This window comes from Lampetra planeri, chromosome 3, assembly GCF_965212315.1.
Source record: "Lampetra planeri chromosome 3, kcLamPlan1.2.h2, whole genome shotgun sequence".
In the NCBI taxonomy this organism is placed as follows: domain Eukaryota; kingdom Metazoa; phylum Chordata; class Hyperoartia; order Petromyzontiformes; family Petromyzontidae; genus Lampetra; species Lampetra planeri.
Window position 1 is genome coordinate 16,795,344 of NC_136109.1, and position 14,822 is coordinate 16,810,165.

Genomic DNA, 14,822 nt, shown 5'->3' on the forward strand with positions numbered 1-14,822 from the left:
TTTCAAAAGGTATTTGACCTTCTTCAAAACGCTGTAATACAATAATACTGAATAACAAATTTTCCCAATTAGCGTGCTGGAACTACAAATATAGCTGCTGGTCTATTTACCCTTGTGCATAACTATGCAATTTTACATTCAATAATTTGTACATAATTCTTCACTTAAAGCTTTCGTGACTGCAGGAAGTCATATTATTTGGGTCTTTCGGTAAAGTCACGTAGATATGTTCAAAGAAAATAACAAAAAATAACAAAAAAAACTACGATGTTTCGATCGCAACACAAGCATTCGTCATCAGGAAGAAATAAGAGCTTCCTGATGACCAACGCTTGTGTTGTGATCAAAACGTCGTAGTTTTTGGTTACTTTCTTTGAAACTATCTACATGACTTTACCAAAAGACCCACAGAATATAATTTCTACATACTTAATAAATGACAAACTGTACTTGTTGAGGAAAATATGCTTGTTTAAAGTGCCACACATAATTAAGTGTTTAATGGTCATTCTAAACCAAAGCAATATTCCTATAATTAAGGCATTCATTTGATATAACATTAAAATACAATGGCCCAGCACACAAAAGGTCTATGCGCGACCCCTTCTGCTGAAGGAGGTCACCCCGGCTAGACTGTGGGGTCAGACATGGGGTCAGCAGACAGCTGAGTGGCCCCCGGGTGTTGATACAATCCAAGAGGTTTAAATAGGGGAGGCCCGACAAACACTGGAGGGTCAGGGGCCAGATTCCATCCTTCACAGACACGATGGGGCTTAAGTAACTTCACATCAGGAAACATTACTCTAAGCAAGGACGCGCGCCCGCACACACACGCACAAACACACAAAGACAAAGATCCCGCGTTTTGCCTTAAATGCTATTAGCGAGCAGCTATTAGGACGTGCAAGGAACACGAAGGGGGTGGTGTGGTTAACACGGCTAACCACCTTTGTCTTCGCAGTGATAGTTTTCAATGCAGTGATATAATAACGCGGGACAATTTTTATCTATTCAGTGTGTACATGGAGCTGCATCTCAAGAGTTTATGTAAAATGTGATGTTTATGGATACCTTCTGCCACACTTATGTTTAAATAAAATATTTGAATTGGTGTGTTTGCAGCATATTTGTCCAAATATAATAATATAAACTGGGTTAAAGGAGAAATGTTTTTTAATTATAAAAGGAAAATTACATCATTGTATTAACACCAAACTAATAAAGTGGTCACCATTATTTAAATAACACATATAGCTCAAATTATTTCACAGCACATCTCCATTCACTCTTATACACGAACAAAGACAAAGATCCCCCGTATAGCCTAAACAGACTGTTGAGGCAAGTGCTGTTAGCGAACACCTATTAAGGTGAGAACGGCACACAAGGGGGTGGATGGCTAAAACCACGCTCGGCCGCCTTTGTCTCCGCCTAGGTGATGCTTACACACCACAGCGGGTACTCATTTTAGGCTGAATCTTCTCGGGGAAGCCCAGGACCGGTTCAGATAATTGTCACTGGTGTTGGCCGTGAGCAGGAATTGAACTCGGGTCGCCAGGTCCATAGTGCAGCATGCTAACCGCTACACCACCAATCCCCACTTTTATATAGATGAACAGACTTGCACACGCACACGCAAATGCAGCCGCGCCTCTCCTCCACTTTCAAAACCCATCGCACCTAGGTTGCCATCAGTCACTCCTACCAAGCGACACAAGTCATGCGGCCCCAGGGCAGCCTGGTTCAATCACACGCAGCGTCGGGACGCCTGGCGCTCACTCGAAGCTCACCTTTGCCCCGTGGGGTGGCTTGCTACGCTTGTGATCGGCCATGGCTGCAGGGTTGGCGGAGGAGGGTGGAGGTGGTACTCCCGCAGCAGACAGAGCAGCATGGGCTGGGTGCTGGCCCACATAAGGCCCGGCGCCCGGGCCAGGAGCTGCAGCAGGACCTGGCCCATCCGGCAACACCATCATCTGATAGTGCCCGTGACAAAAACACAACAAATGCAAACAAATGACCGCTGTGGCACAGGCACGAGAAAGCACATGAGCAACTAATAATTTGTATGTTTAGAAAACATTTCAATACAAGGCACCTGTTTCCTAGCTGGGATAAAAATTTCATTGAATTCCAATAAGCAATGGGCCATTCCAAATGATTGTTTTCCAATAGCACTTGTTTAAACAATGGACCGGTTTCAACTTCTCTGAGTCTCATCGGCAGGGTGTGCCCCATTAATCAATTGCTAATGGATTTGCTGATGTTAAAGGCAATACACCCATCCACAAACACTGTAGGGCCCTCAAGTCACACACTCGAGCACTTTTTTCATATTTTGGTGGGCAGCATTCCAGAAGATAGCGTGGAAATGTTAGCAAATAGTCTCCTCTTTGATAATTATAAACAAATTAATGATAATTAATTTGCTTATTTCTCCTGTGGGTATTAAGTAATTTTGCTTTTAAAAAAAGTCTATTATCATTATCCATCACTGCCGCTTGAAAGCCTCCCCACACTATTGACATCCCAAACGCGCGAATGATATAACAATTTCGGTCTCACTTCGACACACTCCATCCCGACGGCAGTCGTACTCTGAGTGTATTCTCTCCTTTGGCTACAATTCCGTAACCAGTCTCATTGACGCCTGACCCTCGATCTGCAGAGGTGCTTCCTGCACAGATTCTCAGCTGGATGGTATTTTTTGTTACAACGAAAAATTCGGAAAGCACAGGGTGGAGTTTGCAGCTGCACAGGTAGAGGAGCGGGGGTTGTGATGACGGTGGGGCGGTGCACGCACAGCCCTGTCCCTTGACTCTGCGCGACTCACGCTTCCCTCTCTGCACCTGGATTCCATGCGGTCACGCGCCAATTGGCTGTCGATGGGAACAGTGGAGCACGGAGGGGCTGTCCCCGCTTCTCCCTCCTTTATCTGGAAAACTTTTCGGTTTGCGAAAAATCCCAGAAAATGTCATCAGGGATTGGATAAATGGTTTAAGAAGTTGTGTAGTGCAGTCTACCCTAGCCAGTTGTATTATTTTTTGGGGCTTTTTTTTACCACATTTAAGTGCGATGAATACACACAAATATAAACGGAAACATTGTCGAGATAAAGGAGCGAGAAGCGAGGCAGCCCTCCGCAGTCAGTCCATTATCGAGAACGGAAGTACGTGGCGTTGTCTTAGTGCTTGTAAACTACCAGCCTGTATTGGTGAACACAGTACTTATGTATAGTTGTATGTTGCATAATTATGCAGTATTTGATTCCTTATTCCAGTTTTGTATGTGCACGAGTAAGATAGAGGAGTGGTGACGTCACCTCCACTTTGTGGTGACCAGCGGTTTTTGTTGTTTGGAGCGAAAAAGCCGGATATGGGGATGGGTCTGAATGGGTCGGGAACATAACCCCCCTTGTACTCTGGAAAACTGGGTTAATTCTGCACAGATTCGCTCAGCGCACCCCCCCCCTCATGCAGAGGGAGAGTCAGGTGTATTGATTCTAGATTTGAAGCTTTCGTGACTGCAAGGATTCATATTCTTAGGTTTTTTCGGTAAAGTCATGTAGGTAAAAAATGATACAGCAAATCTGGCTGTGACGGTCCCACCTGATGACGGAGACTTGTGTTGCCTCCGAAACGTCGTGATTTTTTACTATTTTATTTTATAAATTTTTATTTAATTTTTTACCTACGTGACTTAGAGTATCAGGTGTATTGGTCATCTTTCCCGACATTGACGTGTCCATGCTCACTTTTCAAAACAGTCAATATTGTATTTCTGCCATTATCATGCCGCACATGCACATCTGCATGCTTCTTTGTACACCCTTCAGTAGTTTTCAAATATCTTTGCCAGTGTCCTGATCCGTAAGTCAGGGGGTAATTAACACAATTAACTGAGTGCAGCAAACATAATGTGTGAACACCCACACTGCTTATCGCAAGAGTACGGAACTCCCTGTTTAAGCCATGAATAGATTATGCCCTGTGTATAATAATGAGGTCTCCTATGTTGTCCTGCAAGAGGAAATTCCTGCACAGCATAAACGAACTTCCTATCTATCCCCAGATTCTGTAAGATCATATTTGCTCTCCAAGAAACTCACCTTGCTTATCACATGAGAAAAGGAACTCACCACTTAATCTAACACGAAGCACCGCTGCGCAGGGCAAGGACCTGCCCTTGTATTTCCTTGGCTCAAGTAAACCTCCCACTAGTGAGCCCAAGTAACTCTCTCTCAACCCTTGCCCAATCTGCTCACAACAATAACATCGCCGAGTTCAGCGGAGGAATCCAGCTGGAGAAAGCCAATGGCGGGGGAGGTACGGGGGTTCAGTGCCATCGGCGGATCTGCCCACAGTTCAGCTCCCTACACCGGCCGTCTCCCACGTCGGTCGAGCCCTGCGTAACTGCCCAATGCCACCTCGCATCCCCACAACTTCCCCTGCCTGCCTGCCTGCCATCCCCAGCCGGTGGCGAGTGGCGCGCGCTCGTGTGTAGCCCACCCCGCCGGCCTTCAGTAGCTTGCGGCGGAACTCCTCGGTGGGGTTGCTGAAGGTCAGCTTCTCGCAGCGGATGTGGTTGACAGGTGGGTGGCCCTCCAGATTCAGGAACAGGTCGTACTCAAAGCACACCTTTTTAGGCTCCTCCTGCGAACCACCATCAACATCGGCATTATTACTTTGTAAGTACTATGTTGAACTTCTTTCGCAACGTACGTAGCCAACCCTGCTCATCAAAGGTGCGGGTGAAGGACAAACTAAACTTTGGCGAACAACGACAAAAAAAAACACTTCCTCATCATGTAAAATAAAGCTCCCGAGTATCTGCATGCAATGTTTATGTGGCTATTTAACGAATGCTGCAGCCAACACTGCATTTTTCAAGGTGCACCATGAAAGCAAAACATGTTGCCTCAATAACCTGCGACCTAGTTTGAACGAAGGAATAATTTCAACATTTCCCTGGGTAAAGAATGTCTACTATTTTCTGCGTACTTGCTTTATTTTGCATGTGTTTATTCATACAACAAAACAGTCCAGGGAAATATGTGTGCAATGAAACATTCCAATGTGACTTTCCTGACCAACATTTTACTGGCTGCATTATTTATTAATCTATTTTGCCATTAGCCAAACGTTAGTTTCTTTACGACTCTTGTATACACATCCATCTCTGGTTTTAAAGTGATGCAACTTCATGGCAAAATTACACATTTTGAATAAACCTGAAAAAGTTAGGGTAAACTCAATATATGAATTCATCTTTGCAGCCCTTATTACTATTCAACTTGATTTACTGCAAAAAAGTTCACATGTTGACATTTATCTTAAAAATGTCTCCATGTGTTTCGCCACTGTTTTTCAGTGCATTTCTAGGTACAATTCTTGTAGTTTTTATTTGGGTTTTTCTTTTTACATTTGTAATGACTGGACACCTGTGCTACACGGTCAATGTCATCTCACGACCCTCAAGTCAAAGCAAAGCCTCGGTGTCATGATCTCCATCATTACCCTTACATTTAGTCACCCATGCTAGGAAAGACATCTCAGATGGGCATTAACATCTGAACCAAAAACGTACATTTAAATAACATAACAGGCATTTATTTTTGCTTGAAGATGTAAATGTGTCATTTTACAAAATAAAGGACGCTAAAACAAAACGGGGGACGACCTCACCATCAACCTGAATGTGTCACACATGCAGGAGCCAACATGAATAAATGCTGGGTGTAAAATGGTGCATCTCTTCAGATTAATGTGTGGAATTGTGCCAGTGAGAATAGTTTTGCGATTGGATTTGTCATTTTTTGAAATTATACGTGCATATGGACACTTTATACGAGCACAGTTCTGATATAAGCAACACATCCTTCTTATATTAGATTGGTGGAAGGTTCAAGCACACCTGATACAAGCACACTGCTTTAGATATAAGGACACCTAGACTTGCTCCCAAATGGTGCTATTATACGCAGCTGCTACCGTACTTCCGTTACATTTAGATTAATGGCGCAAACTAGGCTTCAAAAGAGAAAACAAACACAAGAGAAACAGCAAAAACAAGACTTCAGGGTGCAAATGGTGATGCCTGAAACGTGACAATTCACAGGGAATCGCTTGCGACGGGTATGGGTGAATCAATGCATGCCTAAAGGGTGTGCGCCAAGTGAGGTCAGTGAGTCGCACCTTGTTCTTGAAGTACACCTCGATGGGCATGGTGAAGCCGGCGTAGCCCGACTCCTCAACTTTGTAGGGCGGGTCCTTGCATACTGTGGGGCGAGACACACACACACAAGCACACGGGCTCTCATCACAACACATGAACACACGGTAGTGTCACAGCTGCTGATGCAATCGATTCTTGCAGCGCCAAATCGCGCTGATGACAATGCAGGATGAACGCAAAACATGTCCACGAAGTGACACCTTCTGTGTCGCTTCATATTAAACGTCATGCGGGACCTGCGAACTATGGGAACATTTCCTGCAAGGCTGCTTCATGCAGACAACTGGCAAAAGAGCGGTCATTTTGGATTAAACTAATTATTTAGTGATACTGCGTTGGCAACAGGCAAAAATAACAAAAGAAAACATGTGTTATTAATAGTGCACTTTCAGATGCACTTCTGCGGCCATCTGGAACGCTCTTCCTTACGATATTAGGAAGCTTCTGGGGATATGCACTCTTAAATCTAACTTGAAAATTCATTTATTTTTATAACTCCTTTTTGTGTTTAGTTTGTTGTCCTTCGTGCTAACCGCTACACTACTGCTCCCCACCTACACACAACAACAACCGCCATTCGCCACTAAGTGGCGGTGACGTCACCACGACGCTTGTGCCAGGCCATGTGCACCTTGAGGCCACGGCAAAAAAACCCCTACCTCCTCGCGGTGCCGGACGGGCAACTCTGTCGTGGACAGTGCTGTGGGGGAGGGCCAATGCCGATTGGCCTCTCCCCTTATGGCGTCTGTGACCACCACAGTGGCTAAACGGGGGCTCTGGATGGGTGCGAGGAGCTGGTAACCCCTCCACCTTCAATTAATTACCACTAAACCACGACTTAAAATATGTAACCTACACACACACACAAGCACACACACCTAGGCACATATATACAAACACACACATACACTCAGGCACGCATATATACACACATACAGACAAAACACGCACACGCGCGCCCACAATACAAAGTTCTCCCGTATAACCTTAACATGATGTTGGGCAAAGTGCTGTTAGCGAGCAGCACGGTTGGCTACGTACGGTGTGAAATAAGTTCAACATACCGAAACATACATGCCTGCATCGGTCTTGAAATGTCATTGCTGCGGAATCTCCCAGGTCTATTTGCGCTTCGTAAGAATGCATTCCTTAAATGTGTAAATTATCTCACGATTTCAATGCAATGCCACATTGTGTTATGCTTATGCTATAAAAGAACGCAATATTCCCGTAATAATGGGCATACTTTGCGTGTGTATTTACGTTAATGCCCTTTTAATGGCCACAGCATTCCAATCATAACAGTGACAGGGTCGATTACAAGTATTTATATTTAATTACAACAATGCATTCTTTACATGTAATGGGTACTTTTCTATTAAAATAGGTTCTCATTGAGGTTACTAAAATAACAATGTATTCTTTAATTATATAAATGACTCCAACATTTACATATCATTAATATTGATAGACCTACTTAATAGGGTTCATTAAAAATAATTATTTACACCAATACAGCACTGCAACATTTATATAATTGGTGTAACTTATGGTGACGTTGATAATGACTACTGTGTCCTCACATTTCCACTGCCAATCCCCAGTTAAACATTAATTCTGCGATACCAACTTTTTGTTTTATTGTTTACTCAGCGGAACCTGGCGGTGACATTCCAACACTCGCCTCGCACAATTTCACGTCGTGATTTTCCAGCGCTCCCAGCGATACAGACACCACGAACCTGGCCACCCCCCCCCCAGGGTTCGATTTCCACTCACGCCCAAGGCCAACACCAGTGACGATTATCTGAACCGGTCCTGGGCCTCCCCTAGGTAGACTCAGCTTCAAATGAGCACCTGGTGCGGTGTGTAAACATCGCCACCAGGGAGACAAAGGCGCTGACCACCCACCGGCCTTCATAGGTGCTCGCTAACAGCTCGCTCACTGTAGCAATACGCACACGTTGCCACCACCTGAGATCCCTTCACCCTAAACTTCCATGAGCCTCAATGTGTTCCATTCAAGTCTAGGGATACACCTTTACAATTGTCGTATTTTAGAGGTTTATAAAATAACGTAAGACTCTTGCACAGGATAATTACTCGGTTACAACACAGTGGCATAGGTAAACCACTGCCAGTGATTGAGTAACCCTATCCCCTATGCGGTCAGTAAAATGACGACTACTTTGTGTAGTGGGAGAGCAAAAGTAGTTCTCCAACGGACAAACTGGTCTCTACTATATGAATGCGAACTTTAGGATTCACGTTTTGAAGTGTAACATTGGGATTTTAAATAATTGATGAAACCACACATTACTTATTTCATTTGGTTCATGCTGCATTACAAAAGGGCATGGTGCCTAAGTGTTAATGTACTGTGCAGACCCACGCACGCACGGTACACCATTGATCCGAGTCGAGTTTCCGAGGATTAAAGATCCAAGGATTCTTCACACACTCCACATTTACAACAAACCTCTCTCAGGTCAACACAGCCCGAAATAAGTAATTCCGTTTGCAAGCAGAGAGAAACCCCCGAGAGGATGTGGGTATTGTACAAGCCTTCCAGTCTAACTTGTTACCGTGACAAAACACAAGTGAAAGTTAGTGAGCATTCACCGTTTTCGCTGGCAAGGACGACAAAAACGCGGCGAGCGGGTGATCTGATTAGTGAACTTGAAGCCAATGCTGAATTTTTTTCGCCCCCCTCTCAAAAGGCATGCCATAACACAGTTTTTTAACCTCTCACTGCTTATTTTACAAACTGCACGAAGGCCGCTTACATAAACTACTCCACTTTTAAGACCTCCCTCTTTTCTCTGCGGAGTGAAAATAATCCGCGGTCCACTGCCAGTGCGCACACCATAAATTATACTGCAAAACCATTACAAGATGATAGCCATAAGCAGGGCAATAAACGGGGGGGGGGGCGATTTGGTAACAACTCAATTGGGTGGCTCACAAACCTAAAGCTTCCCCCGCACAGTTCAAACAATTTACAAATTATCTCAATATTTTGTTTTCTTCTACCAACTTGCTCGTGCTACGGGTGCAGCAACATTTAATGTAAACACGGCGGCGAGAACAGCAGCAACAACAACAACAATAACAAATCTTTCCACCCCGCATCGTGAAAAACAATCTGACACATCGTGACCTCTTGGTGCGTGGCAGCTAAAGGAGAGAGGTTGTTACAGTGTAAAAAAAAACGAAAGCTGGCAATGCGCCAACGTGGCCAACTTTGTAACGGGTGGAATGCAGCCGCTTTTACAGCCCCGGCCACAACTGCCCCAGCCGCCCTCATTCTCAACCTCACTGTCGGTCTTTCTCGACCGGCTCTGGTGATTCTTCAAACTGCGGTGCCCGAGCAACAAAAGAGGGCTTATGGCACCGCGAGAGATGTCCCCCCCCCCCCGACGTTCAAGAGGCGGGGTCCCAAAAACGCACATGGCTGAGCAGCAGACACGGATAAAAAAATAAGGCGCGTGTCGTGCTTAACTTCATTTGACAAAATGCTGTTTTGCTTTCAAGGCACCCCAAACAGTTTATCCATGCAGTAGGTAATTCTGGGGGACGTGTGCAGTGTTTTGTATGATTTTTTTTGTTTTGTGTTCAACTTTCAGAATCGTTTAACAAATCTCAAGGAAAAATCTGTCGGGGAGGCAGACCAGTGCCGCGATTCGTTCCCATCACTTCGTTATTAACCAACATTCAGTCGCTACTTCCAGTCAGTTTTGCCGTCACAAAAGCACAACTCACACACAGCTCAAGGGGAATAAATAACCCCAAAGTCGAGGAGGAGGGGGGGCTTGCAATCTTTACAAGCACTCATTGTGATTAAGAAGTTTGATTTTAGGGGCAGAAAATAACACATCGTGAGATATCTTGTGTTTATTTAGGTTCCATTGAGGGCACGGTATAACAATGCTCAGAGCTTGTGCACTCTTAACGTCTACAATCGCCAAAAACGTGAGAAGGCATTTGAGCCGTATGGGTGGCTCAGCGGTGCAATGCCCACGTCATTGGCAGCCGCAGGGCAGACGAGCACTAAAGAGCAGCAAGCGTGCCACATCCTCCACTCTGAAAAACAGCAGCCCGTGCATGTCCAGTTGGCTGGCATCATCGGCCAAGGCACCAAATAATGAACCAGAGCAGAAGTAAAGGGACATGCAATTTCTGATAGCTCTGGCAATGCGAGCAGAAGCGGGTTCTGTTCGACGTTGGAGGGATCAATCTGGTGGCTCTGTGACATAGCGCTTGGCTTGCAACTGAAGGCTGCGAGTTCACATGGTGATTCGGGGTAGACGAAGACCACCACTCTTCTGGTGACAACAGCTGTCATCCAATGGTGGGCTGGTCACAACAATAGGAATCTGGCAATTTCCACCATTGGCTTAGGCCCACCATTGACAACACGGGGTGACTATGGAGATGATTAATATGTTTTTAAATTGTAAAATATTCCAGAATACAGCGTGATTTGAAAGAGGTCATATTGGTTTTGAGAACTCTACAAGAGTAAAATTCTTCATTTAGTTGCATATGCAACGACTGTTATTTCGTGTCAGAGGTGAAGAATTCTCCCCCCAAAATAATAAATAATTAAGACATCAATGCCATGAATATCCTTTGTTGAGTCGTGTTAGTGTTTCCAAGAACGCTTCTCTCCTATGTCAATGGCTTTCATGGGTAACTGCGCGTTCTTTATCACTGGGGAGTTTGGTGGAGCTCGCGAAATCTCGAAGCTCCAAAAGCCATTACTGCTGGGATTGATTGGTCAGCTTGACAGTAAAACAGATGAAAACCCACTTGATTCTTTATATACAGCTCCGCGCACTGTATAGCACTGAGGCAGGTTTACGAGCCCGTTTATAATGATGATCAAGCAGCATGCATGCAATTCCAATCAAAGTTATGAATGTCAAACTGAGTCGATCATTTTTTTTTACTTATCAGGTAAAGCCAAGGAATTTTACTGAATGATTGACAACTCGTTCAATGCAATAACTTTACATACGCAGGTCCAACCACCCAAAAACCACGAGCACAATCTCATGATTACTTGCTGCGGATTATGGCGTCCGTTGTATTTAATTATAATAAAATTACGTATCCATGTAAGCAATACTCAGTCGTAAGATTATTTTTCAGGAGGATGCTGCATGGGATTTTTATTTTAAGATGTTTTGAGCCAATTAATGAGTGTTTATATTAAGTGGGAGAAAATTATAGTAGCCAGAGAAAACACTTGGGTGTGAGGGGGCAACACTATCCTCGTAGAGAAGGAAACAAACGACGATTAGTCCACTTCCCGTACTGCCTTCTCCTGGCGAGCCAGGGTAAGCCGTTGCATAACATCTGTGAGAGCCACCAACCCTCGCCTCCAGTGTTGGATTACAGGCATGCATCGCTGCCACCACTCAGCGTTGTATGATTAGCAGAAGTGCGCTCATAAAGACCCACAATTAAATAACATGTTGCACCTAATGAGGTGAGTACCACTGGTAGATTAATGCAGAGAGGTTGAAAATGCAGATGTCAAACTCACCAAGCCACTAGGCTGCAAGGTGGCCAGCAGATGGCAGCACAGCAACCAGGCTGTCAAAATCAATTTGTGTGGAGTATACGTGTGAGTTTCCTCTGGGCATTACCCGGTTTCCTCCCACAATCCTACACTCATTAGTGAAATTAGCCAAACAGCCCCATTGCAAGGCCCTCCCGAAAAGGAGTACCGAGATTAATGTAGGCGATGCTGGATAAACAAAAAGCACTAATCATTATTATAGTGTACAGAATATTACAAGGATGTCAGTTCTGAATGCTGCACATGACAAAGTAAGGCTGCGACTGATGGTCATCATCAAGGTTGTATAAAACTCAATGTTTATTTATTTGTATACGAATGCCATATTATATTATTTTAAAAGTTTTGCTGGCTGGCAAGTGCATGTGCCTGGTGGTGATGTCACCACGCACATCTGCATGATTATGTCACCCGCATCCCACAGCATTCAGTCAGGTTCTTGAGTTGCACTGACGCCCTCCTCCATCCTCCACTCCCCCCACCCCCCCAACTTCACCTCCTCCACTCCCCCGTCTCCCCTGCACCACCAACCCCGGCCGTGGTTCCTGTGCAAATGCGCAGGCCTTGCTAGTTTTTGTGCAAAATAATTTTGGCTGGGTTCAAAATACCATCCAAAATGTACAATTATCCAGTTAAAGTTGTCAAATGATGTGATAGCTCTATGGACGCATATGTAGGCACACACACACACTTCATCAATGAGGTATTATTCACCAAACATACTTTTTCATGAAAATACTCAGTTATTTGTAGACTTATTTTAAATTAATGTGTTAGTTGGTGTATATATTTAAAAATATATTTACCTGCATTATTTATTGCAAATACACATATAAGTTACACAATTGGATTTGCAAAAAAAATACTAAATTTACGTTGATTTAACACGGGAGCCGTTGCAATGAATAAATCATCGGCGATTCCATAAGCGAAATTGAGAACGGTTTAGCAGGCAAAAATCATTAATCTTTCAAAATTATTCAATTGTGCGAGGGCCAATTCCATCCCTGTAACCAACTGTGCGAACGCACAGTTCGGGCATTCTACAGTTATACGTGCCTTAAGACAAAAAAACAACCCTCAGTTATAAATGCACAACGCTCTGGTCACCCCGGCACTGCCAACTGACCCAAATATCACCGTCTTTTAAAACACAAAAGCCCAACACAAAAATATCTCTTGGAATTTGCCCAAGCAAAGCCGCCCGCACACTGCGCCGATGCGATGGCCGAACCGACTGAAGCCATGCGGTGCCTTTTGTTCGCGGTCTCGTGTAACGGCCCAGGCACCCGGCCAGACGACCGTGAACAATGGGGGGAAGAAGGGAAAAAAACTAATAGAAATATTTTTCAATGCGGGATTACAAAACCAAAGGAACCTATTAACGAAGCTGAAGTTTTCCTTGGAAATGCGTACGTACATACACACACACACACGTGTAAGATTGAAAACTATTCAAGAATATGCCAGTTTTATAAAGTGGCGCACGGTTTATGTAAAAAGTCTTTCATTCAAAAGACGCACAGGATCTGCATTGGATGGTTGAAGAAATAAATTCACAAAACAGCTTTCATTTTTTTTTTAAAACAGCATGTGACAGGCCCACGTTACCCAGGATTTAAAATGAATTAGGCTTTGAATACAGTTATTAAACGACACCAACGTATTTTTTTTTACATGGTTACATTTTTCCGGTCAAAACATTTCTACTGTGCTCAACACTAGAGAGAGACATTTATAAAAAAAGATCGTCATGCCAGTATTTAAATTGAAATGCCACAGTGCTGGCTTCCCAGATGACTATTTCCATACAATGTGTGCAAACGTGTGCCGAACGCTAAATATTTGAAGAAAGCAGATACGCGTGTGCATTACATGGCCCTCCTCGCCACCACGTCACCGCTCAGACAGACAGGCGGCCACACACGGTGCAACGGGGCACGCCAACGTGTGCAAGCACACGGAGCTGCACATGGCTGTGGCACCAGCATTGCAAGCTCAGTAATAAAACGAAAACATCTACAGACGCACTAACACAACAAAGAGAAAGATCCCCCGTATAGCCTCAACAGACTTTTGGGGCAAGTGCTGTTAGCGAGCACCTGCGGAGGCCGGCACGGCACACGAGGGGGTGGGTGGCCAGCACCACGCCTGGCCGTTCTTGCCTCTCCAGTGGTGGCGATGTTTTACACATCGCACCAGGTACTCATTTGAGGCTGAGTCGACCAAGGGGAGGCCCAGGACCGATTCAGATAATCGTCACTGGTGTTGGCCGTGAGTGGGAATCGAATTTGCGTCGCCAGGTTAGCGCAGCACGCTAACAACAGCGCCACTACTCCCCACAAAATCACAATCACACAAACACATGCATATATTTCCACATTCACTGTAATAAAGACAATTTTAAGTTAAGCAACAAAACCTTTGGATATTACAGAGCATCAGACAACTGAATGTAACCTTCTCAATCTAACAGTTGTGTTAATATTTACATACTTTTGTACAATAAAATAATCATCCACACAGTAGTTGTTTCACGGTGTACGTTTAAGAACATAATAATATATATTCAAAATGGAAATTGCTCTACACGATTAAAGTTTTCTTGCGACCGTAAAAAATTAAGTGGCATTTATTTGGTGATATTTTCTCCAAAACGTTTGTGATGCAAACACACCGACGTTACCACCACCAAAACTCAGGTGCGCAATCATAACCCTTATAAAACGCCATTACGGTAACCAATATGACCCGCAGAGTAGTTGCCAAATGCCCTCGTGAAAAAAATACCCAATCCGCCTCCCCACGAGATAAAGAAAGCTTGACAACTCCTCCAATGGAATTCATAGGTCATCCATGTTGGTGGCTTTCAAGCCACCACCAGGATTGCACGAACTTGTGGAGAAAGTCCAAAAAGAGTTTCACATTTACCAAGCCACTGGTTCCAAGAAAGCCACGTATGTGCAGAGAAAGCCACCGTGGGACAGAAGACATTCCTGATCTG

At 44.3% G+C, this 14,822-nt stretch overlaps 1 protein-coding gene across 2 annotated transcripts in view; it reads right to left on the bottom strand.

The window, feature by feature from the left end:
- The window catches only part of LOC144739020 (protein AF-9-like), an 86,863-nt gene that overhangs the window by 38,337 nt on the left and 33,704 nt on the right, over positions 1 to 14,822 (bottom strand). For both annotated transcript variants that reach the window (XM_078622031.1, XM_078622023.1), the window contains exons 3-5: positions 6,192 to 6,274; positions 4,506 to 4,649; positions 1,791 to 1,973 (exon numbers count right to left, since the gene is read on the bottom strand). In XM_078622031.1, the coding sequence (XP_078478157.1) occupies positions 1,791 to 1,973; positions 4,506 to 4,649; positions 6,192 to 6,274 (410 nt within the window). The remainder of the gene's footprint in view (positions 1 to 1,790; positions 1,974 to 4,505; positions 4,650 to 6,191; positions 6,275 to 14,822) is intronic.